This window comes from Arvicola amphibius, chromosome 6 (assembly GCF_903992535.2).
Source record: "Arvicola amphibius chromosome 6, mArvAmp1.2, whole genome shotgun sequence".
Lineage (NCBI taxonomy): Eukaryota > Metazoa > Chordata > Mammalia > Rodentia > Cricetidae > Arvicola > Arvicola amphibius.
The window spans coordinates 47850660-47878241 of record NC_052052.2 but is presented as its reverse complement, the minus strand read 5'-3'; the positions used below and the strand labels follow the sequence as shown (position 1 = coordinate 47878241).

At 43.5% G+C, this 27582-nt stretch overlaps 1 protein-coding gene across 2 annotated transcripts in view; it reads left to right on the top strand.

The window, feature by feature from the left end:
- The first annotated feature begins 3153 nt into the window (after nt 1-3153).
- Alg6 (ALG6 alpha-1,3-glucosyltransferase) overlaps nt 3154-27582 on the top strand; it is a 40393-nt gene continuing 15964 nt past the window's right edge. The window contains exons 1-7 of one of the 2 annotated variants that reach the window (XM_038335284.1): nt 3154-3256; nt 6871-7109; nt 17723-17807; nt 22030-22119; nt 23398-23486; nt 25219-25301; nt 26053-26117. In XM_038335284.1, coding sequence (XP_038191212.1) covers nt 7028-7109; nt 17723-17807; nt 22030-22119; nt 23398-23486; nt 25219-25301; nt 26053-26117 — 494 coding nt within the window. In that variant the 5' untranslated portion in view covers nt 3154-3256; nt 6871-7027. The other variant, XM_038335285.1, reaches the window with a different exon arrangement.

Sequence of the window (27582 nt, the reverse complement as noted above, 5' to 3'; positions counted from 1 at the left end):
CTTCAGATTCTTTCCTGCAGGGAGCCGATTTGCTGGCCGCCATTACAAGATGGCACCGAGCCCCTGCACTACCGAGTAAACAACTCCATATATGGCAAGGCTGTAGACGGAACCTCTCGCATGCGCAGTAGTGCGCAGTAATCTTGGCCAATCCTGTGGCCGGGGGCATCGAAAGATGAGCGAGTAGCCAATCCAGGCACGACCCGTGTCCGCTCTCTCTATATAAGCGGCTGCCGTTTAGTGCTCTGGGCCCTTCGCTTCCTGCTCTCCCTACAACCAAGAGGCTCCAATAAAGCGTGATTTGAGAAGAATCCTCGACTCGGTGGTCGGTCGTTCTTCCCTGCTGGCCAGGGGGGTTTGCCGCACTTTCCTGGGTTCTGATTCACAGCGGGCACCCAAGACATTGTATTAGAGCAACTTCTTTCTCCCTTTGGCCTCTGAAGGGCACACACACACACACACACACACACACACTCACCCACCCCCTATCCCACACATACTCACCCCCAACTTTACACATATACACACACTCAGCCTGCATTTACCCCCAGATGTACACACACCCACACCACATACATATACACACATACCTATCTCAAACATATATCACACATTCACACTCACACATACCCCACACATACACACACTCACCCCCACCACGTACACACCCATTCACACACACCCCATGAAGTGTGTGACAAGACAGTTGAATAGTGAATGGAAACATAAAGTCAACTGGGCATTAATCAGCAAGCAGCACAGAGCTGGGCTGTACAGCTCCTGACTTGCAGAGGAGAAGCAGAAACCTCATCCAAAAGGTAAACCCGATGGCCCTGGTGAGTGTAGCAGTCCTGTCCACAGGACAAGCCCATAGTTCCCTGCAAGCCTCAAATGTCTTTGGGGCTCTTGTGACACAGTGATGCTTTTGGCATGGGTTAGCCGATGACAGCAGGTTTATTTCGTCATTTCTTCATCTTGGAGGCCTATGTCCCGGTGGCAGATTGAGAGGGAACCTATTGATTAAGACTGAGCTATCCCAAGAGCCTGCTACCAAGGAAAGACAAGTTAGGGAGCCTGTAGTCTCTGAGTGGAGAGATGGAGGCTGCAAGACGCAGGCGTGGTTTGGGGGTGAGCTGGATATGCAGGCATGCTGAGGACGAGCTGGATATGCAGGCATGCTGAGGACGAGCTGGTCTACGCACAACATGTGTACACACACTATAGACTTCCTCGGTTCAGCTCCCTCCTGGTGGGTTAAACGGACAGCCGCTCACGTACAGCTGTCCACTTTCCTCCTCCACTCGCTCCTTATTCTTCAGCAAATAAAAACGCTTCGTCTATCTTTAGCCCCAGCCTCTTTCCTGGGTTCTGATTCACAACTGGCACCCAAGTATTCCTATTTTGTCGTGTTGATGTCACATCACATTCATTATAGTGTAGCATCTTCCTTCAAGGCAGCTCCTAGCTTCCCAGTTCGAAACCTTGGGCGCCATCCCACAGTCTTCCTTCCTTTTCACTCTGCTTCCGCCCACTTAGTGTGTTACAAAGACCTGGACACAGGCCCTGCTGCATTGACCCTTTCTACTTCTCACCCTGGGCTGGCCGTGAACCTTTCCCTCTGACTCATCCAACCCATTATCACCAGTTTAAGTTTCCTCTAGCCCAGCACTGTATATACTTGACTCCCTGCGAAATGTCACTTAATGGATCCTTACTGATCACTGCGTGATTGCAACACCACAGCCTGCAGCTCAGAGCTCCTCCAGCTCTTCTCTGTCATCAACCGCCGTGTAAGGGGGAGAAATGTTCTGTACTTTTTCAGCTGCCGTGACTTTGGTGTCAACCATTTCCCTGGTCTAGATTCAGACACCCATGCTCTTGGTGTCCAGTTTTTCTTTCAGAGCCAAGGTGGCTCATCCAGGACGAAGCATGTCCTGATAGCTGATGGTTTACACGGAGCCCAAGTCTTGTCTCAACTTCTGTGGGCTGTAATGTAATGGGTACCACTAATGTGACAACATGCACTTCCTTCTACTGCTTTCTGTTTTTGTTGTTGTTTTTTTTTTTCTTAATGAAAATGCTTTCCAAAGAAAATTAAATTTAGTGAGAACAGGGATTTGGTTATAGCTTGTCATATTTCCAAAGTAATTTTTTTTCTTGTGAGACAGGATCTCATGTAAGCCAAGACTGCCCTTCAACTCCCAGAGGTAGCTGGTTGCAAAGATAGGCAGACATACCTGGAGTTCACTGGCCCGTCATTGTAGTCAAACAGGTGAGCTCCCGATTGAGTCAGAGATGCTGTCTCAAAAATAAGGTGGCAATGGATAGAGGAAGATATCAGTGTCGACCTTTGGCCCTCACAAGTACACACAGGTACACATATCTGCACACACACACACACACGCACGCACACGCACACACACCCCAAACAAACAAAGTAGTCCTAGCAATAGCCAAATATTTGTTTTTACTTATATCGGAGCTGGTGTCTACAGAATGGGACAGTTCAGAAGCAGGGTGTGAGGGAAACTGGGGAATATTATTTTTGGCAAATGTGGGAATAGGCGATTCAAGTTGCCTGATGGGGCATGCAGTGTCTATTCTGGGACCGAGCTGTTTTTTCAGCGGCTCGGGGACAGGGTCTTGCTATGTAGCTCAGGCTGACCTCTAACTCCTGATCCTCTTGCCTTAGCCTCCCACGGGTTGATACTATCACCACGTGTTATGACAATCTCAAGCTAGTGTTTCTAGGCTCAAACTCAGAGGCTCTAGAAACGGTTTCTCACTAGAAGCGACTTGCCAGCCCGTTTAGGCAGTGGTGTTTGCTTAGCTCCAAGAAATTAGGCTGGCTTGGTGGCTGTTGGAGGGCACTGGCCCAGAAGGAAGACCTGCCGCCTGGGGTGAGGACTGGCCAAGTGCTCGCTACTGCGAAGCGGGCAGGAGCCGCCCCTCACAGGAATCCATGGGCTAAGCAGCCGCTCGGGCCTTGGCCGCGATCCCGGGAAAGAAGAGCAAGGGGCTTTCCACCTGCCCCTGACCTAACCCCGGCCGCCAAACTTCTCGGGTTCCAGGGCTTGGACTCCCGAAAGGCGGCAGCCCCGCCCCGCCTCGCCCAGTCACGCCCACCGCCCCGCCCCCTCGCCTTACGGGCTCGCTCCCGTGAGGGACGACGGAAGCGCGCCTGCTCCGCGGGTGGTGAGTGCGCAGGCGCTTCTGCTGGTTCTGTGCAGGCGCCAATTCCGGAGTCCGGTGCCTGGTAAGAGCCTGGGGTTGCAGCGGTCTGGAGCCGGCAGGCCTGGGGAGGTGCTGGCAGCCGGCACGAACGGGCGATGTGGCACAAGGCCTCGCCCAGCCACGGGGCCCTCGGTGTGCTGCCGTCCTGCAGTGGTGACGCGGCCTGGCGGGAGTGACCCGGGCGATCCTGTCCCCGCCGAACCAGGGGTTGGGAGTCCCGAGGGTCCCTCGGCCCGGAAAGGGAGCAACTTGGAACTTGGCGGCTGACTTCTGTCGTGATGCTCCAGCTGCCTGCATGTGGCTTCCTGAGAAAGTTGCTGAGCTGCGCTTGCAGGTGGAACAGCACTCACAATTTAAGGGGGAAATAGCCCGGCGTGGTGGCTCTGGGAAGCAGAGGCAGGCGGAACTCTTGGAGTTCTAGGCAAGCCTGATATACATAAGCGAAATCTAGGCCAGCTAGAGCAACACGATGAGACCCTGTGTCTCATTTAATAACCACATAGTTTCCCCCTCTCTCTCTCCCCTCCCCCGCTTTTGCCAACCCTGTTCTAAGTGTGAAAGGACACCGAAGGGACTAAGGAGGATCTTTGCTCTTGTGGCATTTTTGTTCTAAATGACAAGTAAATGCCATTTCTTCCTAAGCTATTTTCTTGATATACCATGCTTACAAAACCTGTGCTGGAAATTGTTGTTCATTGAGTTATCACCTAGTGAACACATTTTTTTACTGTTACTTAGTTCAAATAGCAATATTCATAGCTTCGCAGAACACATACCCAGAGACCCCTTTCTAAATCCCTTAGGTAATTTTTTTATTTGTAACACCATATAGTTAGGACTTTTCATGACAATGAGACATATCAGTTCCTGGCAGCACCAATCTACTTCAAGAGAAAGATGGGCATCAAAGAGGCTCCTTATGGAGTTCGTTGACCATTTGGCAAGAAACTTCAGAAAAACTTTGGGTGACTGTCCAGGCAGTAAGATGGCTCTGTCAATTCTAGAATTTTGGAAGTTGCTTACAATGTACTTCCTGTTTACTTGGGTAATATTATATCCTTCTGGAGTCTTTGATTGATTTGAAGAATTTATAGTTACATAGTTTTCTTTAGTCATGATAAAGGATAAAGTAGATATAGATATTGTAACTATTTTTGCTTGATACCTGCTTTGTTATATTTAATTTTACTGTTAAAGTTTAAACCTTCCTTTTTATTAAATAGAAGAGGGGAGATGATGTGGGATTCCCCTTCGTATGCTATGAATACCATTGGTGAATAAAGAAACTGCCTTGGCCTGTTGACAGGGCAGAACTTAGGTAGGCAGGGAAAACTAAACTGAATTCTGGGAGAAAGAAAAGGCAGAATCAGTGAGAAGCCATGTAGCCCTGCCGGAGACAGATGGTGGAACTTTAGCCGATAAGCCACAGCTACATGGTGGTACACAGATTACTAGAAATGGGTTGAATTAGTATGTAAGAGTTAGCCAATACGAAGCTAGAGCTAATGGGCCAAGCAGTGATTTAAATAATATAGTTTCTGTGTGATTGTTTGGGGGCTGAGGAGCTGGGAGCCAACAAGCGGCCCTCCTTACATCAGTTATCTGTGTCTTCTGGTCACTCAGCACACACCGGATATCTGTGTCTTCTGGTCACTCAGCACACACCGGTTATCTGTGTCTTCTGGTCACTCAGCACACACCGGTTATCTGTGTCTTCTGGTCACTCAGCACACACCGGATATCTGTTGTCTTCTGGTCAGTCAGCACACACTGGTTATCTGTGTCTTCTGGCCACTCAGCACACACCGGATATCTGTTGTCTTCTGGTCAGTCAGCACACACTGGTTATCTGTGTCTTCTGGTCACTCAGCACACACCGGATATCTGTTGTCTTCTGGTCAGTCAGCACACACTGGTTATCTGTGTCTTCTGGTCACTCAGCACACACTTGATTTTTCCCCCCATATTAACTGCAATGCTTTAAATGTACTTGAATTTATAAATTCTTATTAGTTCTAGAATTAGATTTATTCCATAGTTGCTAGAGAAACTTTTTGGGTTTATGTGTTTCACCTGTTACCTAGCTGTGTCCTTCACCATTGGGCTCTTGGCAAGCCGAGTCAGCACTATACCTTCCGTTAAGTTAAGCCTTCCATTGTTTGTTAAGTTCATGATGCTGATGATTCAGTATTATTAGTAGGCTTGTTGCTAGAAGAGACTTTAGTGGAAGACTGAAAAGCATTTGAGTGGATTGTAGGGGTTTCCAGCCTGTGCCAAGTTCAGAGTCAGCGTTGGAAAGTGAGATATCTTTGATTCTGTCTTGTCTCTGAGATGGCAGGTTGAGGAGCAAAGGACTAGAGGAGCAACACAGTGGAGAGGAAGGGGGTTTCTGTCATTCAAGCCGTAAGCGTGTAGTATTGGAGTTATGTAGCCTCTCTGTGCTTTGAGTCATTCTCCCCAGACTCCGTTAGTTCTGGCATTGCTTTTGATGTTTTTAAAAATAGTTAATTACACTGTTTTTCAGTATTTTATTTTTATTTATGTGTGTGGCTATGGCTGTGTGAGTGTATGCCAAGCGTGCCAGTGCACACAGAAGCCAGACAAGGGCATCAGATCCTCTGGACTGGAATTAGGTGTCTGTGAGCTGTCTGCTGTGGGTGCTGGGGATGAACTCGACTCCTCTCCAAGAGGAGACACTCTTGTGCTCCAAGATCAAGCACACTTCACCGCTCAGCCATCTCTCTAGCCCCCTGATATTTTTAAGTAAGAAAATAATTTAAATGTAAATGGTAGACTGTTCCAGTTGTATTAGTTGACTTGTTATTTGTAGTTTTCTCAGTATGTTTAACATGGCCCATGATTGCCCATTTGCTTCCTGCTTTCAGCCACCCAGCCTGGTCTGGGACATGGCTCTGATGTGATACTTAGCTGTGTGAGAGGCCCTAGGTTCCATCCCCAGCGCTGCAGAGACAGTAAGACAAAACACACCATTCAGCCTGAAGACGGTAGAAAAGGGTGAAAAGAATCTTCTAGGCGGTTAATTGTTTCTTTTCTAAACTTTTTTGTATTTTTATTTCTCTTCTAAGCTTTGGGTCATTCTTACCATTTGTCTTAAATGTTTTATTTCTGTTACGTGGAAAGTTGACGTGTATGGCTAGCGCACAGATGGTGTGAGAGAAGGAAGAGAAATGAGTTATATTATAAGTACTATAGAAGTTACACCAGTGGGAGGCTTTTCTAAACTAAATGCAAAGACAAAAGTTCTCTTCTGTACCAGAGATAATTTACCCTTTCCTACCTTTGTGGTCTCAGGATGGGGGTCATATCTTAGCCTCCCAGATGCTGGAAGTGCAGGTGTGTGCCTCTAGGTGCACATGCCGTACATAGACAGCGCCACTATCTGCACCTTTCAGAAGTACTCGCTTGTAAAAATAAGTCTTTGTCTATCTTATCTTTAGACATGATTGCATCACATTTTATAAGAAATTGCCTTTTGTAGTATATTTCACAGTCCGGGCATAAAAAGCCTTCTGTAGCTCTTCCAACCCCTCCCCCGCTTCCCCACAAGCTCCCAGGTTTCTGAGCAGCTTCATTGCTAGGGTGCTAAATTAAATTTTGGTTCTGTTTTCTCCCTAGGCTACTTCTCCTGTGTTGAAGCTGAGCATCCTTTAGAATCCTGTCAAGCTCCTAACTGCAGAGACGGTGACATTGCTTTGAACAAGGAGACAAGTGACTGACTTCCTGGGAAGTGTTCTGGCCTGGCTTTTGTTGTCCTCCCTGAATTTGAAGAACTATGGAGAACTGGTCGTGGATGACACTCGTGGTCTTAGCAGGACTCACAGTGCGGTGGACGGTTTCTCTTAACCCTTACTCAGGTAGTGCACTTTTTCTGTTTGAAGGATTGGTAAATATTACTGCGTGGGTTGCTTCTGCTTGCTTTGATAACTGTTTGTGGTTTTTGACTGAAACGAGGATTTGAGGCTTTATTGTTATGATTAAGAAAATGCACGCGCCTGAGGTGGTGACGCGCACAGGCCTTTAATCCCAGTGCTCAGGAGTCTAAGCAGGTGGATCTCTGTGAGTTCAATGTCAGTCTGATCTACAAAGTGAGTGCCAGGTTCCAGGACAGCCAGGGCAGTTACACAGAGAAACCCTGTCTTAAGAAACCAAAAAAAAAAGTAAAGAAAAAAAGAAAATCCATGCATTTAATTATAATGAGAAAGTGTAAGAGGTAAACATACATTGTAATCTTGCTTGGAATATGACAAATTGAGGTGTGATTATGTCTTGAGCTAGTCCTTGAAGACAGTCTCAGAGTCAAAGGTTTCTGTTTGCTGATATTGTTTGTGGCAGAGCAGACACATTACTAGATTGAGAAAGAAATGGATGGTGAAGAAGAAAGAGGAAGATTCAAATGAGGGATGGAGTATGACCCTCAGTCTTGTTGCACGGATTCCAATTGTTCTTAAAAATAAAAACCCGGAGGCAGCTATTGGGTGAGAGCTGAAAGGTCAGAGAAGCAGAGCAATCAGCCACTAGAGAGAACTTTCACTTCTACTGACTCTTCAGACTGAAGGGGCGATCCTGTCTCTACAAAATCCTCAGTCTGCACACATGCTCAGACTGCATCTCCAGACTGCTTTAGACTGCTGCCTCAGACTACATCCTCAGTCTGCAATGAGCTCCTGTCTCCTTCTGCCTTATATTCCTCTCCCCACCCAGCCATATCACTCCTGTCTCCACCTCCCTAGGGCTGGGATTAAAGGCGTGGGATCCCTAGTGCTGGGATCACCTTTGTGTGAGCTCTGTTTCTCTTTCAGTCAGATTCAACCTAGTGGAGCCTAGGGTGGCCTTGAACTCACAGAGATCTCTCTGCCTCTGTCTCCTGAGTACTGGGATTAAAGCTGTGTGCCACCCCTCCCTGGCCTCTAGTGGCTTACCTCTGCACTCTGATCTCCAGTCCAGCTTTATTTGTTAAACCACAAACAAAATATCTCTACAGAGACTGGGGTGGTACCAGATTTAATTCTGCAGGTTCGTATTTAATGCTTTGTCGTATTACGTGTGGTAGGTTTGAAAAATATAAAGTGAATATTGGTGTCATAGAGCACAGTTCCAAATAGACAAGCAGTCACTGTAAGAAGTGTTGTGTCTGAGGTACACGCCGAGCAGAGAAGTGACCGGTGAAAGTGCACTAGAGCGGATTTCAGAGAAGATGTCTGACTGCTTTGGGTTTGCGGGATTAATCAGAATTTGCTAGACAAACGGGTTGGATACAGTGTTCTAGAGGATAGTGACTTTCACAGACACAGAGAAGAATATAGTTATCATTATGTAGTATTAGAGTGACTAAAAATTGAGATTAAAAGCGGCATCAAAAGAAATAAAAATAGGAGAAAAAGTGAAAAATTGTGTCTGTGGATAAAAAACCAAGATGTAGCTTGGCATTACCATTTTTGGAAATGGCTGCAGTTTTGGCAATACATTTATCTAGGCAAATCTGATTGTAGAAAAATTTTCTGGTAATAAGAAAGATTGTAGGAAAAAGGTCAGAGGTAAAGAGACAAAAGAGACAATAACACTAGTAGCAATGAGAGTATACTTGAGCATTTACTGATGTTTGGCACTGTTTTCTTTAGGATTTATCATAGCCACTGAAGATGGGGTAATATCTAATGTACAGACACAAAGTGGGACAGGCCTGGAGAGTAAGGGTTATGATACTGGACTGTTTGTTCTTAGCCTGCAACGAATATTTCATTTACTAATAAATCTAAACATAATTTGAAATAAGAAAAAAACGTGGGCTGATGAAATGGGTCATTCAGTCTGGGTTTGGTTCCTGGCACCCACATTGTGCCAGTAATTGGCTGAAACTACTTTCAGAGGTTCCAGCATCCTCTTCTGGCCTCCATGGGTACCATGCACATGTGGTACACAGATACACATGCAAGCAATGGGCACCATGCAATGTGGTGCACAGATACACATGCAGGCAGTGGGCACCATGCACATATGCTACATAGATACACATGCAGGCAATGGGCACCATGCAGTGTAGTGCACAGATACACATGCAGGTGGTGGGCACCATGCAATGTGGTGCACAGATACACATGCAGGCAGTGGGCACCATGTCATGTGGTACACAGACACACATGCAGGCGGTGGGCACCATGTGCATGTGGTGCACAGATACACATGCAGGCGGTGGGCACCATGCACATGTGGTACACAAACACACATGCAGGCAGTGGGCACCATGTCATGTGGTACACAGATACACATGCAGGCGGTGGGCACCATGTCATGTGGTGCACAGACACACATGCAGGCGGTGGGTACCATGTCATGTGGTACACAGATGTACATGTAGGTAAAACACCCATACACATAAACTGTACTTTCTTTTTGTTTTGTTGTTTTTTTTTTAAAAGATTTATTTATTTTGTTTGCAGTGTTCTGTCTGCATGTATGCCTGCAGGCCAGAAGAGGGCACCAGATTTCATTACAAATGGTTGTGAGCCATCATGTGGTTGCTGGGAATTGAACTCAGGACCTCTGGAAGAACTATCAGTGCTCTTAACCTCTGAGCCATCTCTCCAGCCCCCAACTTTCTTTATGTAGGAATATAATCAGCACATTTACAGTCATGACTCACCTCTATCGATCATCACTTTGATTATTTAACTACAAAATATAGCCAGGTATGGGCACACAGCTGTAATCCCAGCACTCAGGAGGTAGGAGCAGGAATTCAGGGTCAGCTTTAGCCACAGAGTGAGTTCATGGTCAGCCTAGTTTTTATGGGAGCTTGTCTTAAAATACGAACAAACCCTCCAAAATATTATTGTTTGCTGTGTAGCCAAAAAGAGGTCTTGGTAATTATTAAGACTTTAATAATAAAGAATGATAAATGGTATCTTCCCTAGAGAATGTAACAGTTTGGTGGGTAAGGTGTGTGTGCAAATACTTATCACATTAAAATTTAGTGCAGTATAAAGTGATTAGATTTAGAACACTAGATATTTTCTAATTCAGGTGAGAAGGTCTTGGTATGTAACATTTAAGAATATCCTAAAAGATTTTACTTGGGACAAAACGGGTGAGAAGAACATTCTGGTATAAGAAAACATGAAACAAAGCTTAGACTTTTCTGAAGGATGGAAGAATACAGGGTGTGTGTGTGTGTGTGTGTGTGTGTGTTGAGACAAATGAATCAGACCGATGGTGAGCAGGAAGGTCCAAAGGTCATACTTGTTTTTAAGAGCAAATTCGAGTTCTAGAAGCATCCTAGAATTTGGAGTAGGGTGAGGTGAGGCAAATAGAATTGTCTATGTGCAGTAGCCACAGTGTGCACACCACGTTTATTCTAAGTATTCTAAGTATTGTTTCATGGAGCTGGTTCTATGGCTTAGGTCAATGACCAGGCAAACAAACAGAACAAAGGAGGGATGTAAAGAGTCATGTAAGCCCACCCACCCCCCCATTGCCTAGCTATAGCAACAAAATGGCAGCCTCTGTAACTTAGTGAGGAAAAGGGCGTGTGCTAATATTTTATGTGGGTGCTGGGGATCCACACTCAGGTTCTCATGCCTGTGTGGTAAGCACATTGCCACCCAAACCATCATCTTAGCCGCAACTTTATTCTCCCCCAATGCTGTGGATGGAACCCAGGGCCTCACATGCTAGGCGTGCACAGCGTCACCATCCATCTCCAGCCCCACATGTGAAGAGCTGTAACACAGGAAGTTAAGAGGGCTAATTCATGGGAGATGGACAGATGTCTCAGCAGTTAAGAGCACTTGCTGCTCTTGCAGAGAACCTGGGTTTAGTTCCGTACTGTGCAGCTCACAACTGCCTGTAACTCTAGTTCCAGGAGATGTGATGCCCTCTTCTGACCTCCAGGACGCCCACATGCACGTGGTCCACATGCATACCTACGCTCAAAGCACACATACAATAAATATTTAATTTATTTGTTTTAATTTTTTTAAATAGATTTATTTTTCTTCTTGTTTATTTTCTTTTAAGAGTGTAATCAGAAAACATTTGTTGGAGAGAAAAAAAATCCTTTTCCTTCAACCCTTATAAGTTTTCTGTTAGAGCATGTGTAACAAAAGACAAGTTAGCAGATAACCATGCAGATTTGTTCAGTGTAAGCTTTATGTGACATGGGAGCCTTCGTGAGGAAAGAAACCAAAGAAACTCTTAAACCTGGGTGTTTTGCACTACGTCTGATAAAGAGTAGACAGGCTCAGTCCCTGTTGCCACATAGGCTAGGTGTGTTGGCTCACACTATAGTCTCAGCACTGGGACAGGAGGACCAGGAGTTCAAGGTCATCCTTCATTAGCAGAGTTTAAAAAATCAACTGGAGCTACTTGAGAAGCCATCTCAAACAACAACCAGAAACAAAGTCAGAAGTGATATGAACAGATAGTTTCTTGCTTCTTGTGGCCTGGCCTTCCAGTTTTTGGAGGTAAGGATACTCCAGAGCACTTCTTGCCTGGTGGTCTTGTGACCTGCTCTGGGGAAAGGTCAGAGAGACCTGTCTGTGCCTGCTGTTTTTCAGATAGCCTCAGCTTAATCTCTGCATTGTGTCACTTTGGGTAGTACGTCCAAATCCCTGTCACACTCAAGTATAGAAGTTCAGGCTAGTGTATATTCCTTTTACTGAATTATTTGTTTCTTTGAAATGTATATGTCATTTAGGCAGATTACTTAAATATGATATTGTAATTTAATTTTTTCTAAAATTTATTCTCTTTATATTTTTAGTGTTGCTTTTCATAGAACTAAGATGCTGAATGTTGTATGTTGCATTAAACAACCTGTGGGGAATAGGCAGGTTCTTATTTTAGTGATAGGATTTCTGTAGACCAGGCTGGCCTTGAACTCAGAGAGATCCTATCTCTTTCATGCCCCCTCCCCCCCAGTGCTGGGATTAAAAGCGTGCACCACCACTGCCCGGCCAGTCTGTCACCTCTCACAGAGATATACAGTGCCCCTTACATTCCATCCAGAGTACTATAATACTTGAGGGAGACGATTCTTTGTTAGTTCTCCCCGACCCCCACCGCAAGTCATATTTGTAGCTGAGGAAGATATCATTAAAATCATTTATTGCAAAATATCAGTTATTAAAAATCATGACAGCATGTGATTTAATTGGTAGAGTTCATTTGATGTTTCCATTTTTTTGATGTTTGTGAGAGGTTACATAAATGCTCTTACCTGAAATAAGAAAGAAATTCATGGAAAAATGTTGTCAGCTCAGTTTCTCTTAGACTGTTTAAAGCTGACTGTAAAGTATGTGTTGTTGACAGCTGCTTATTCTTTATATTTAAACACAATTTTGAATAATTTAGCAATTAATAAAATGAAGATTTTTAGTGCTACTTAATCCCATTTTCCTAGGAGCCTGGCAATATTGAGGTTCTGTAAACGCACATTGTGTGTCTTCTCCATGTTGTTCTGAATCTCACATGAGTAAGTATGTAGAATTAATCACTGTGGAAGGGATCCTTTTGCTCTTCTGAGTGCAGCTCCCACAGGCGCAGTTGGGCTGTCCTTCTGGCTTGCTTTGAGGGCATTTTAGCAGTTTTAGAAACTTAAGTACTAATTTCATAGCCAGTGTCAGCTGAATTTATTGAAGTAGGTCAGACTCTGGATAAAAACTTGTTCCCCAACCCTGAAGAGAGTCATTATCCATTCTTCTGTTTGCTAGAGAGCACAATCAATTCTTCCACGTAGACCACACGATTTCTAGAGGAGTTTTAGGAAATTAGAGAGTTTGATGTCTTTTTCCAGGTATAGGACATTACCTGGACTCTTTTCTGACTTTGTTATCCTAAGGGCATTGAAAAAAGAAAAAATTAACTCATCTCACTTCCCAAAGACACCATATATCTAGTGGTTTGTGTTCGTTGGGCTGGATTCACATACACATGTCCATATCACATGTGAAAAACATAAAAACTCTTGGAGTAATCTTTTCTTTTAAGAATTTATTAGTGTTAGTATCCAGGCACACCTTGGCCCTGCCCGCCCCCCCCCCCCTCGGCTTATGGCAGACACTTCCACTATAAGCAAAGGTCCCTTTAAGAAACAAGCTTGTCCACTCCTGATCTCTTACTTTCCTTCTGGCTTCTCCTCTTCCCCTCCTTCCCTCCCTCCCTCTTTCTCCCCTCTCTCCTTCCCTCCTCCTCCTTCTCTCTCTCTCTTCTCCCTCTTTCTCTGTCTCTCTGTCCTTCTCTCATTCTCTTTTTCCTCCTTTTTAATAAAACTCCATACCCGGGGCCTGGAGAGATGGCTCAGAGGTTAAGAGCACTGGCTGCTCTTCCAGAGGTCCTGAGTTTAATTCCCAGTAACCACATGGCTCACAACCATCTGTAATAAGTTCTGGTGCCCTCTTCTGACTGCAGGGATACAGGCAGGCAGAACACTGTATACATAAGTAATAAATAAATCTTAAAAAAAGAAAAAAGAAAAAACTCCCCTTAAAAAAAAACAGACAAAAAGTTTCACACGCCAGCTTTCTGGTGGTGTACTTTGTCGCTAGCAGCGGTTTGGGCCCAACCTACCATGGGACTACAAAGATTCCTATCATGCCGTATCTTACAATTAGAAGAAATCAGTTTTCTCTTCCTATTGATTTAATTGAGTACATTTTACAATTACTACATGTTTAACATGTTGCTTACTTTGATTTATGGAAAACTTTTTTTTTTCTGTTCCAGTAACTAAAATTTCTACTTGGTAATCAATCGGGAAGTAGTGTAGCCGTATGACAAACATGATCTGGAAAGTACACATATCACGAGAAGTCAGTAATTCACCATTTATATTTTAATGTGTAAGGGGAGACTCATGGGGGTTCGGGATTTGAAATGATTTTGTTTGTTTGTTTGTTTTGAGACAAGGCTTGTGTAGCCTAGGCTGGCCTAGCCTGTGCAGCCAAGAATGGCCTTGAACTCTTGTCCTCTACTGAGTACTGGAATTAAAAGCATGGACCCCTGTGCCTAATTTTTTTGGGGGAGGGGAGCAGAGTCTCACTGTGTAGCCCTGGCTAGCCTGAAGTAGACCAGGTGAGTCTCAAACTCACAGACTTGCCTGCCTCTGCCTCCCAAGTGTTGGGATTAAGGCATGCACTATCATCTCTGCCCCATCCATTCCTAGCTTTTGAAGTGATTCTTATCTTACACACAGCTCAACATTTTGTTAATGCTTTGGTGTGAGGGATCGAACCTTGCACACGCTAGGCACACTCACACAGCTACACCCTAGTATGTGAGTGTGGGTAGCTGCGAGGCAGCTTTGAGTAGCCTCTTCTCCCTGCTGCCTCATCAAGGCAGACTTCTCTTACTGTTGCAGGGTGGCCGACCCATGGCTTCTGGATAATTGTGTCTCTGCCTCTGGTCTTGCTTCAGAGACACTGGGATTACATACGTGTGCTGCCACATCCAGCTTTTTGTGTGGGTTCCAGGGATCAAACCCAGGCTGGCAGGATTCAGTGGCAAACACTTCACCTGTGGAGCTATCTCCCTGGTTCCTGAGGTGTTTTTTTGAAGGCAGCATATATGAGTTGATAGAAGATATGCAGAGAATAGAGAGCGAGCAGGGTGAACAGAAGTTTCAAAGTTCCGGAAGGAAAGGTGTTGGGGGCAGAGCCAATACCTGAACTTTATATTCAGACAGCCTTGGCATAGTTAGTCTGCCATCACAAATGGATGCTGAGTACTCATTAAGTGGGAAATGAAGGGCTCACGGGTTTTGAATTAGACGCCTTGCTGTGTCGCACCAACCGGTTCACCGTCTCTGCTGTATCAAGTGCTGGGCATTGTCAGGTGCTGTTGGGAGACACGAGGTGAACACATGCTGCAGACACGAAGATGAGTAAGCATGGCTCATGTGAGAGACGGGAGTTGTGTGTGTACAAGTGTGTGTAGATGGATTTTCTGCCCCACCAGCTGGTTCCCAAATAACCACATTGAGACTTATTAATTATAAATGCTTAGCCCATAGCTTAGGCTTGTTTCTAACTAGCTCTTATAACTTAAATTAACCCATATCTTTTAATCTGCATTCTTTTACTTGACCTGGTTACCTTTACTCAGTGCACATGTTCATCTGCTTTATCTACGGCTCAATAGACTCCCCTGACTCTGCCCTTATTCTTTCCAGAATTCTCTTAGTCTGGTTCTTCCACCTTTTCTTATTCTGCCCAGCTATAGGCCAGTCAGCTCTTTATTAACCAGTGAGGGTAATACATAGTTACGCTGTACAAAGATTGCTCCACAGCAAATGTGTTTGTGCTGTGGGTTGATTCTTGCGCCAGTTACTCAGTGACATGCTGGAGAGCTGTCAGCTTTTCCCGTAATTGCAGATCGTCTCCTTAGGATTTTAGCTTTCAGAGAATACTGGTCGAGTGCAGCTAGCAAGTGCAAACAACGAATGTTGCTAAATCTGGAGAAAATCTGGGTTTGAGTTCAGTGAGCAGGGGTCTGTCATTAATCACAGTGACACACCTTCCGGCTAGATTAGAAGTGTACGTGGAGGTTTTGTTTTCTACCTTGTTGCTGCCTTAAAAAGCCTGTGACTCTAATGTACCTTGTTGGGCTTCCTCACAGTTCAGTAGTCAACTGCTAGTTACATAGGGTGTTTGATAGTTGCTATAGAGATCTGTCATCTGTGTGGGCATGATAGGATTGGAGTTAAGAATGGGTTTTAGGGGCTGGAGAGAAGGCTCAGTGGTTCAGAACACTGGCTGCTCTTCTGAGGACCTGGGTTCGATTCCTGATACCCACATGACAGTTCATAACTGTAACTCCAGTTCCAGGGGATCCAACACCCTCACTCAGACGCAGACTCAGGCAGAATACCAATGCACATAAAATAAAAATAAACCATTTAAGTAGTTTACTTCTTTAAAATAAGATTCAAAACAAAATAAGAATGGATTTTAGAGTCAACCTGCTGTGTTTATATGTTCCCTGCTTTTGACTATTTGTGTTAATATTTCCTCTTTTCCCAGTCTTTGAATAAGGTAAATCATAACACTTAGTTCATAGGATTACTGTATCTAGCACTATGACATATATGTTAGTTATTAAAGGTTTATCCCTTATTTACAAAAAGCAAATTACAAGCTGTTTTATCTTTAAACATTTATTTGCTTATTTATTGTGTGTGCTGCATGTGCCACAGTGCTTGGTGTGTGGAAGTCAGGACAACTTTGTAGTTGGTTCTCTGGTTGCATGTGGGTTCCAGGGATTGGCCTCAAGTTTGGCGCCGAATTTCTTTAGCTGCCTAGACATCTCAGCAGCCTTTGAGCATTGGTACAAATCATTTGATAGTACAGGCTGACCTTTGTCAGTACAGAGCCTGTTTTTAATTCCGTGTTTGGCCTTATATTTTTTATTTTCAGTTTGTAAGTACAGATGTTTGTTGTTAATTTATGGTACTTTCCTGAAGTATTTGTGTTGTTACTTTTCCTATTGTGGTGACCAAATGCCTGAGAAGAAACCCCGTGGGAGAAGAGTTTGAGGCAGGAGCGGGATCACTGCTCACACTGAATCCCCACTGGGAAGAGGAGAGGACTGGAGGGGCTCTGGCTAGCAGGCCTCAAGGCCCTGCCCCAGTGACACACTTCCTCAAGTCTCTGCCTCAAAGGTTCCACAGCTTTCCAGAACAGCTCCGCCAGCTGTGGACTAAGTGCTCAAATATGACATATATGTGACATTTTATATTCAGACCAGTTTTTCTCATGAAGTAAAAGTAAACATGGTGGCTGGCATGTTGAGTAGAGGTGCTTTCATGCATGCTGGACAATTCAAGTTTCATCTCTGTACCCCACAAGGTGGCAGGAAAGACTCCCTTAAGAGTTGTTCTTTAACTTCTATACATTTTACACACCCCCCCCCCCCACACACAAATGTTCTTGAGTTTTTTTTGTTTGTTTTGTTTTGTTTATGTATTTGTTTGAAACAGTCTCACTGTATATCCCTGACTGGCCTGGAACTCACTGTGTAGACCAGACTGTCCTTGCATTCGTAGAGGTCATCCTGCCTCTGCCTTCCCAGTGCTGGGATTAAAGGTGTGCACCGTCACTGCTAGCAAATAAAAATGGAAAAAACAAAAAGCAGCCGCAGCCATAGACGCCTGTGCTTGTCAGAGCTGAGTGGCGCTGTGGTGGCCCTGCTTACCGCGTGTCTGCTCTGCCAGGCTCTGCACTGGCTGTTTGCCCCAGCAGATCTCTGAGTAGACTGTGGCTCCTGATGGAGGGAGAGTAAGGGCCTGCCCATCACGTGGTCACTGGGTGACAGCAGTACTGGGCTCAGGCCTCATCTCTGCCTTTGGTAGCTCTTGTGTTCTTTCCCTAGCTTGCATTGCCCTTGTGATAAAGGGCATTCTTATAAGGAAATACAATAAAAAACAACTTTGTAAGCCAAAAGTCCGTTTTTACCCTCTTTTTGCTTTCCGTTCTAGGTGCTGGAAGACCCCCAATGTTCGGTGATTATGAAGCTCAGAGACACTGGCAAGAAATTACCTTTAATTTGCCAGTAAAAGAATGGTATGGATAATTTTGGTTTGTTTTACTGTTGATCATAGTTAATATAGATTATATGAAGGTATTTAAAAGAAGAACACTATTTTTTTCATCTTTTCCATATTGAGCTTCATACATGTTGCATGTTCATTCATATTGCATGTCTTCTTTGAAGTTCCACAGTCCTGAAAATCCTCCATAAGCACGCTGGGTTAGCTAGGACATACTGTTAATCTAGAACTTCTAATTTTTAGAAATCTTTAAGTTTTGTTTATTCTCATCATGTGTGATGACGTGGGGGTGTGCTCATGCCACAGTGTGCCCATGGCTGTCAGGGGACATGTAGAGTTGGTTTTCTCCCGCCACATTTACAAAGGTTCCAAGGATCAAACCCAGCGTGTCAGGCCTCCGTACAAGCACTTTTACCTGAGCCATCTTGCCAGCCCTAAACTTGAAGTTGGATGCAAGAAGGCTGTGTATGTTGGAAACCCCTCTGGATGGATGTAAGGATGAGTGGGCAGTATTTTTACCTATGCCTTATTCACTAAAGCTTACTGTGGCGTCAGCTCTAGGTAAAAGCAGAAACGTCTTGGCAATAGTAACTGGCTGTATGTGTGGGGCTGAAAAGGAATAAGAAGATTTGAATTTGTTTTCTACTGAAGAATTTACTTCTGTCCCTTTGGCCTCCTCTGAGTATTCTGCGTCTAATGTGGGTCCCAACACGAGGGAGACCCTCATGACCCTCTCTCGAAGGGAGGAGTGGTCGTTTGTCCTTTCATACATGGTCTTATTTTTGTACATGGTATGGTTTGTATGGATCTCCTGTTTTGTAGAACATCATAGACATTTGCCGTTATTCCCAACCACTAAAGCAGTGGTGGTCAACCTTAATCCCGCAGACACATCCACCTGGAGCTTTCGCAGTCTCCCAGAAGAGTGCAGGTGCCCACAGACTGCCTGAGTCCAGGTCCCTGTCCTCTGCAGATGATCAGCCCTCGTCTGACTTTGTCACAGTGGAAGTGACTGTCTGCATAGTTCCCTGGTCAGCAATGGTTTTCCTGTTTGTTTGTTTGGGTTTTTTTTTGTTTGTTTTTGTTTTTTGTTTTGTTTTGAGACAGGATTTCTCTGTGTAACAGCCCTGTCTATCCTGGAACTGACTTTGTAGTCCAGTCTAGCCTCACACTCACAGAGATCCACCTGCCCCTCTCCCAAGTGCTGGGACTAAAGGCATGCACCACCAACGCCCAGTGAGCAAGGGTTTATTGAGGCATTTTTGCATGTACTTTGTTCTTACCACCCTTGCCCACTCCCCTCTCTTCTCTCCCTCACTCTTCCTGGTTCCCTTTCTCCCCAGCCAAGAGCTCCCTTTTCTGCTGTCACGTCTTACATATTCCATAGCCCCTTCTTTGAAAAGGAATTTAAATTTTTTATGTTTCTGTGTGTGGGCGTGTACATGATTGAGCCTAGAAGACAATGTTGGGTCCCCTGGAGCTGGTTACAGGCACTTGTGAGCCTCTCCTTATGAGTGCTGGGGACTGAACACTGGTTCTCTCCAAGAGCAATACATACCTTAACTGATGAGCCGTGTCTCCAGCCCCACCCCCTTAGTCCACCCCTTGAGATCTTTTCTCCTCTCATGGTCCTCTTTCTGATTTCTTGACCTACACCTTCATATGTGTATGTATATGTGAGAGTTAAAATTTAGGACCCACATATGAGAGAAGATAGAGCAGTAGCCCATAGCTACATTCTGATCTGCAGCAGAAAGAGAACTGGGCCTAGCATGGGCTTTAGAAACCTAATAGCCCACCGCCAGCTAACACACTTCCTCCAATGAGGGCACACCTCCTCCATCAAGAGCATACCTAATCTTTCTTCCACTTCCTGATGAAATATATGAGCCTATGGGAGCCATTCTTTTTATTTTTTGTTTTGTTTCTTTTTTTTTTTTTTTTTTTTTTTTCAAGACAGGGTTCCTCTGTATAGCAGCTCTGGCGGTCCTGGAACTCCCTTTGTAGACCAGGCTGGCCTTGAAGTCACCTGTCTCATGCTGGGATACCATGGGAGTCATTCCTATTTGAACCATCACACCGTTCATGCTAGACAAGGACTGCAGGCCAAGCTACACAGCTACACAGCCATCTTCTTCCAAGCTTCTTTTTTTTTCTTCCCCGCCCCCCTTTAGGTAGTCCCACTGTGTAGTCCAGACTGGCCTTGAATGTAATTCTACTGCCTTGTCCTGAGTAGCTGTGTTTATAGGCAATGTGCCCATGAGCTGGCTCCCTCTATTAGGAATTACCCTAAGAGTGGGTCACATAGTCCTTACCATTACCTTCTTTCCTGATAGTCAGTCTGCATTTTCACAGCTCACTGTCTCTGCAGCTCCTCTTTCGCTTATCTCTAGTGAATTTCAAGGTTGAAGTAAAGTAGCCTTTTCTTTTTTTTATATTTTTTTATTATGTATATAATATTCTGTCTGTGTGTATGCCTTCAGGCCAGAAGAGGGCACCAGACCTCATTACAGGTGGTTGTGAGCCACCATGTGGTTGCTGGGAATTGAACTCAGGACCTTTGGAAGAGCAGGCAATGCTCTTAACCTCTGAGCCATCTCTCCAGCCCAAGTAGCCTTTTTTTTTTTATAAGCTAGAAACCCAATCAACTTGTTTGGGTCAAAGTGTAGTCTTGAATGTCTTGGTGACTTCCCATCGCTGTGTCTATCCCAGTAGTTTGGTGGTTGGTGGCCAATTAGAGCTACTGCTAAGCACTTAGGCTTTGCCACGGTAACTTGACGGCTTTACATGTTTAACTCAGTGCTTGAACAGCTTCGTGAGGCGATGCAGTGAAGCATCGTGCAGTGTGCCCTCTGGTAGTACGAGTTTGGAAGTAACACAGTTGGTGCCTGTCATCAGGCAGCCCTTCCTAGAGAACTGAACCCTTGTGCACCATTTTTCCTGGCAGATTCAAGCTGTGCAGAGCACCTGCAGCTCACGCGGAGAAGACACTGCTTTTTGGCTTTTCATGCTAGCCACACACAGGACTCAGGATGTTCCTGTGGGTGTTTCTGCTGGAGCATCCAGCTGCCACCAGCTGTACTGTACCGCAGCACCCACCCACATCATTTAGCTTTCTAGTATGCTTTCAGCATTTTACTTATAGCTTACTGTAGCTCTATACATGCCTACATTTAAAGGAAAGCAAATCAGGGTATGAATAATAGGGTACTCGATGGAGATCCCTTTAAATACATTTGTAATGTATTCTTTGAGAATTTCATACTCCCTACTCCAGCTTCTCCCAGAGGCTGCTCTGTCTTAATCTCGCTCTAACTTAATGTCTTCCTTTTGTAACCCACTGTATCCAGTTACTGCTGCCAGCGAGTTCACCTGGGTAGGGCCATCCACTGAGCATGGGCACCCTACCAGACATCTGACCTCCCTTTCCTAGCAGCCATCAACTGCCAACAGCTCCTCAGTTTAGGTGGGCTAGATCCTCCCCTTGATGAGAGTCTCGAGTGCTAACGTTAGTCGCTAAGTTAGAGACGTGAGAGCTTGTGACCCGTTTGCAACAACGTATGAGCACGTATTTGTGGGTTATGTAGTTTCATCTGTATTACCATAAATTGTTCCTGAGGGTGAGAGTAAGTGGATGGAAGAAGTTGCTTAGCTCGAAAGGACATAACCAAGAAATATATTTATATAAACTTAATTTTCATTTTAGAGGCACAGTGGTTTTTTTTTTTTTTATAATTCCTTCACATCTGTAACTGAAGGAGCTGGGCACTTTTATGGACTCTAGACAGGTTTTCCCCATTGGTTCACAGACTCTTTTCTATTGTAGGCCTGGAGTTTATATGCTAGTTGAGTTATTCTCAAAGCGTTCATTAAGCCTGCTAACTCAATGTAGTTGTTCTCTTTCTATAAGCCATATCTTCATGTGTTCTTTGAAATTGGCTTTCATTTTTTAAATTATGCATTAGAGGTGCTGTTTTCCAATTTGTTATAGAATCAGATACAGACTGTCTTTGTTGCATATATTTTGTTGTATGAGTGAAATTAATTTATTATGTCTGCTAGGAATAGAGTAACAATAAGTCCCAGGGAACTGGGCATCACTGTTTGTATTTGATGTCACAGGGTAATTATTAATGTCTTAGTTAAACCATTAAGCTTAATTTGAATTAAGTGGCATGAGATATTAAATTATGTCTTGAGTATTGATAATGGAATGGTGCCTTTTATTTTCCCAGGTATTTTAACAGTAGTGATAACAATTTACAGTACTGGGGACTGGATTACCCACCGCTTACGGCCTATCACAGTCTCCTATGTGCATACGTGTGAGTTCCTATTTTCTAATGTAACTGGATATTTATACCCTTAGACACAGTGTGGTCTGGTTTATTTGAGAGTGATTGCTTATAGCTTCAATCATTACAAATTTAAGAACCACTCAGAATTTGAACATTTGTGTAATGTTTGTGGTATACAGGCGAGAAAGAATGCAAAACCTACATTTGTTTTGGAATAGAGCTGTTACCAGCTGCACATGGACTTCTGAGCAGTGTCTAATACAAGAAAACGTTCATTTTTCTGGAGTAGCCAAGTAAATGAAAACTGTAGGTTCAAATCCTGCCCCCCCCCCCCCCCCACATTTCTCTGTGCAACCTTGGCTGCCCTAGAACTTGCTTTGTAGACCAGGTTGGCCTCAAATTCAGAGATCTGCCGACCTCTGCCTCCTGAGTGTTGCCAAATAACCTTCTTAACTATAGGATTGGCATGCCTCCTTTAAAAATATAAGGTGGTTTATAGAGGAGGACTTCTGTTTTGGTGGGGACCCTGTTCACTTCTGTGGCACCGTTTCTCTTAGACTTCAAGTGTGTCAACAAATATTTGAGAAATATCTTGCAGTATCTCCTGAGCTCATTTTTCATGATTTATTATTTCAACTTTTAACTCTTTCATATTTTATAAAGTAAACTTTTATGTGTTGAAAGTAAGTTCCTAAACCTCATGTTGGTTAGTTATATTCTGTAGTGTCCAGGATATTATAATACGATTGAAGGCTAGACTTATCAATAATAATGACTGAACTGTGTGTAAAATTTATGATTACTATGTTTACTATAGCAAGTTGTTATGGTAACTGAAGAGGATATAAACAAAGTATGCTTTTCTTTTCTTTTCTTTTTTTTTCCAGACAGGGTTTCTCTGTAGTTTTGGAGCCTGTCCTGGAACTAGCTCTTGTAGACCTGGCTGGCCTCAAACTCACAGAGATCCGCCTACCTCTTCCTTCCAAGTGCAGGGATTAAAGGTGTGTGCCACCACTGCCCAACCAAAGTAGGTTTTTAATAATGAAATGTAATGTGACATCAGATTATTTTTTTACACCAGAATGGCAAGGGTCAGGCATCTTATATTACATGGTTTTACTGGAAAATGAGCAAGGCATATGAGATACTGTTTTATATCCTCAGTGCATTGTTTACATGATCAGAGACAAGGAGTGAAGCTTCAGGGTTAATAGCCAACTCTTAGAGTTCTGTGTTCTCAGATGTCTTTATTACTAAAGCCAAGAGGAATAAAGTGCATGATATTATCTATGCTTTGACTTACAGGGCAGGGTTTATAAATCCTGACTGGGTTGCTCTGCACACATCACGTGGATACGAGAGTCAGGTACACAAGCTCTTCATGCGTGCCACAGGTAAAAGAGTGCTTGGTAGTGGGTTAACAATTTGATATTTAAAAACAATTTGGGTAAATTGATAAAAATGCCATTTTTTTTTTGTTTGTTTTGAGACAGTGTCTCACTGTGTAGCTCTGGCTGTCTCAGAACTCACAGAGGTCTACCTGTCTCTGTCTCCTGAGTGCTGAGATTAAATGCATGTGCCACTATGCCCAGCTATTGTTCTAATGACTTTAAAATTGTATAATTACAATTTTATATGCATATGTGTATACGCTGTAAGCCTAAAAGTGTATGTAAGCTCTAAACCAAGAGCAAAGGAGTGTATTTCACCCTTGTTATCTCGCCTGATCCTATGAGCACCCAGGTGAGATGCATGTTCTTACCCATATGTCAAGGTGAGGAAACGGCCGAGGCTCAGGTACATGAGGCAGAAACCTCAGGGTTAGGAACTGAAGCTGAACTTGTCTGTGCTGCTGCTTTAGTACCTAATCCCAGGTTCCCTCAGCTTTCTTAGGACAGCCCTGACAGGGGTGCTTCATGCATTGTGCTGTTTGTACATTAACCAGCCCACTCAAACAGCCTCCTCTCTGTGTGAGTGGTGCTGGGCTCATGCTAGTCCAGCCCTGCCACTGAGCAACCTCCCCGGCCTGTCATGAATGTTTATGGAGCATCGCTGTGCGCTGAAGTAATAAGCTTTGGTTTCTTTAAAAGCATTATACAACTAAGACTTTAATTTTAACTTGTACCTTTTGTGAGTCAGCCTGAGGACTCAGTGTCTGTTTTCTTCACTGTTCTCCTGTTACAGAGTATCACCCAGGAGATAACTTGTATTTGTCTGCCCTCTTCCACGACTCTGTCCTCCTCCCGGTGCTTTCCGGTGTTTCCTGACTGTTCATCTTGTAGTTCTCAGCACCCAGACTATTATCTGCGTTCCGCAGAGTCGCAGCTGTTTAAAGCCCATTCTAGTTTCAGAGAGTGCCAGGCATTAATGTTTTTCCTCGTAGCAGGATAACACAGACTTTTTGAATAGCAGTGCTGTCCTATTCTATTCGAGAATTCTTTTCTTTGTTCTAAAATGACTGGACAAGGAGTTATGCGTTGCTGTTTTTCTGTTTAGTGTCTGTTCTGTTGCCCCCCACCATCCTTTCTTATGTTCACACAGACACACACTCACAGACAAATGGTGTGTGTGTTTCTAGTTTCTTCCTTACCCAAGTCTCTCAAGCTCTTTTTTGTTTCTGTTTTTTGGTTTGTTTGTTTTTGTTTTATTTTGAGACAATCTTGTCATGTCTTGTTATCTCATGACTGGTTTGGAAGTCATTGTGTAGCCCCAGGCTTCATCCTCACACTGCATCCTGCTGATTGATAACTGAATGCTCATGAGACACCGTGCTTGGCTCTAACTCTTTACACGGATGGACTAGTAAAAGTTTGTGTATTTTTGTATATGGTAGCACTTGAGCAGAACAGAGCATTTTGAGTGTACAGGTGTGAGAGAATAGACTGTCTTCCTGTGCTTTGAGTGTGCATTTGACACTCAAGCCAGAGCAGCAAGAGCGGGACTGTGTCATTGTCGTGTTGATTAAATGTATGAAAAGTCAAAGCATCTTGGGATGCAGCCTTTATAACTGGAGGGAATGAAAAAGCCTACTTGTTAGGGATTTGCCTGTAAGTAGTGTTAACAGGCTGCAGGAGGAAGGTGGTTGGTGCAGAGCCTCACGGACCCGTCCTGTTTGCTTGTTTTTAGTTTTAGTTGCTGATCTGCTCATTTACATCCCAGCGGTGCTCTTGTACTGCAACTCCTTAAAAGAAATCTCACCGAAGAGAAAGGTAGGTTTTAAAGCTGCCTGACATTTCATCTCTGAAACGTTTACGTTATTACTAACCTACTAAGGATTGACTTTAAGGAAACCCTGTTCTTTGGAAGTAGATAGGATAATGAATATTGTATCTTCTATTGATGAATTTTCATTTAGAAACAACAGTTTCACTTACAGTGCTCTATAGTAATAACAGAACGCACCGAACTCTAGAATACTGCGCTGTTGACCCATCTCACGCTGGGCTTATTGCTAAGCTTGTAAGTCAGAATTTTGAGCTGGCTCGTGACAGCTAGTGGGCATTTGGGAAAGTTTGTGTGTCTGTTCACAGACATTGTCAAGCATCTTTACTTGAGAATTTCACGCAGAATGATTAGGTAGCCAGTCATTTTATTAAAAGTGCCTTTCTGGGTGTGGTCGTGAGGGTGCCTTTAATTGCTGAACTCTGGGAGGCAGAGGCGGTGCATCTCTGTGACTTTGAGGACAGCCTGGCTGACATAGTGAGTTCTAGGACAGCCAGAGCTATGTAGTGTAACTTAAAAAAAAAAAGATAAAAAATTCTTTTCAGTAATTTTTACTTCTTATTAAAGTGTTTTCTGTTGCCTTCTTGAAAGCTTTTAATAGATGTCTCGTGAAAACGGGATGTTTTGATTAAGGAAGAACAGTGCCTTGGGAAGATGGACGTTCCTTCCATGCTAGACGCATAGTGCACGTCTCTACTGTAGTAATGACCTCTTTACCCACCATGTTTTTCTTCACAGATCGCTAGTGCATTATGCATATTGCTGTATCCAGGTCTTATTCTTATCGACTATGGACATTTTCAGTATCCTTTATTAAATTAGAAATGAAATCACTTATTTATTATGATCTAGGCTTACTGCATGTAGCATTGCCATCTTCTATTTTCATACATGCTAGTATACTTACTTATATGAACTCTTTTCACTTGACATAAAGGGTTGATAAAGGTCAGGTGTAGGGAATTAAAGTATTCAAGTTTTTGAGTTATGTAATTTTTGTGGGATTATATTTTTTTAAATGATTATGTATTCTTTCCTTATTTCTAATTTTATTAACTTGTGTTCTTTTTTTCTTTCCTTTTTTTCTTTTGGGACAGAGTGTCTCTGTGTAGCCCTGGCTATCCTGGAATTTGCTGTAGACCAGACTAGTCTAAACTCATAGAGATCCACCTGCCTTTGCCTCTCTAGTTCTGGTATTAAAGATGTATGCTACCACAGCCAACATTCCCCCCCCCCACACACACCTTTTTTATAATTTATTCTTAGTTTATGTGCATTGGTGTTTTGCCTATGTGCATGTCTGTGTCTGATCCCCTAGAACTGGACTTACAGACAGTTGTGAGCTGCCATGTTGGTGCTGGGAATTGAACTCAGGTCCTCTGGAAGCAGTCAGTGCTCCTAACTCTTGAATCATTCCTCTAACTCCATTCCCTTATTTTTAAATAACAGTAACCCTTACTTGGTGGTTTTCTTTGAGAATTAAATGAATTAGTATTTGTAAAACACTTATAAGAATTTGTTGGAGATGCTGATAATTGTATAGGTATTTATTGCTACTAGAATAATTGCTTTTATTTATTTATTTATTGTAATATGTATAGGTATGTACATGTGGAGATCGGGGGCAGTTTACAGGATTTGAATCTTTTCTTCCACCATGTGGTTTCTAGGGATTGAACTCAGGTCATCAGGCCTGACAGCAGACCCCTTACCTGCTGAGACATCTCACTGGCCCTAATTACTGTTTTTTATTTACCTGTTGGCTCTAAAATGTGCAGTGGTTCACTTAGGCGCAGATCGATGTTCTTCCCACTTGTTTTGGACACTGGATCCATTGTTTTTTTAAAGGCTGATACTCTTTAATTTCTTTGATAACTTTCTTGCTTTTCTCCTTTCTGAACTTATTAGCCAGCTGTTAGATTTTTTTATTTCCCTCTTCTGCATGTTTGTTTTTCTCTTTTGCGCTTTATAGAAAATTACTCTGTCTTTGCCATTAGCACCTCTATTAAATTCCATTTGTTTTGTTAGGCACATTTTGAATTTCTAATTAAAATTTTCTTTCTCTCTCTACTCTTTTGCTTTTGATTCTTTATCTGATTGACAGAAGCACACGGTGACAGCAGTAATTTTGTTGTCATTACTGAACTGCTGCCGGAGTATTTCATTCTGTAGATTTAGCATATTATTATAATAATGTATATAATAATATCGTGAAGTTAACAGGAATAAAGCTATGTTGTCGGTATTTATAACCTCTTTAACCCTTTA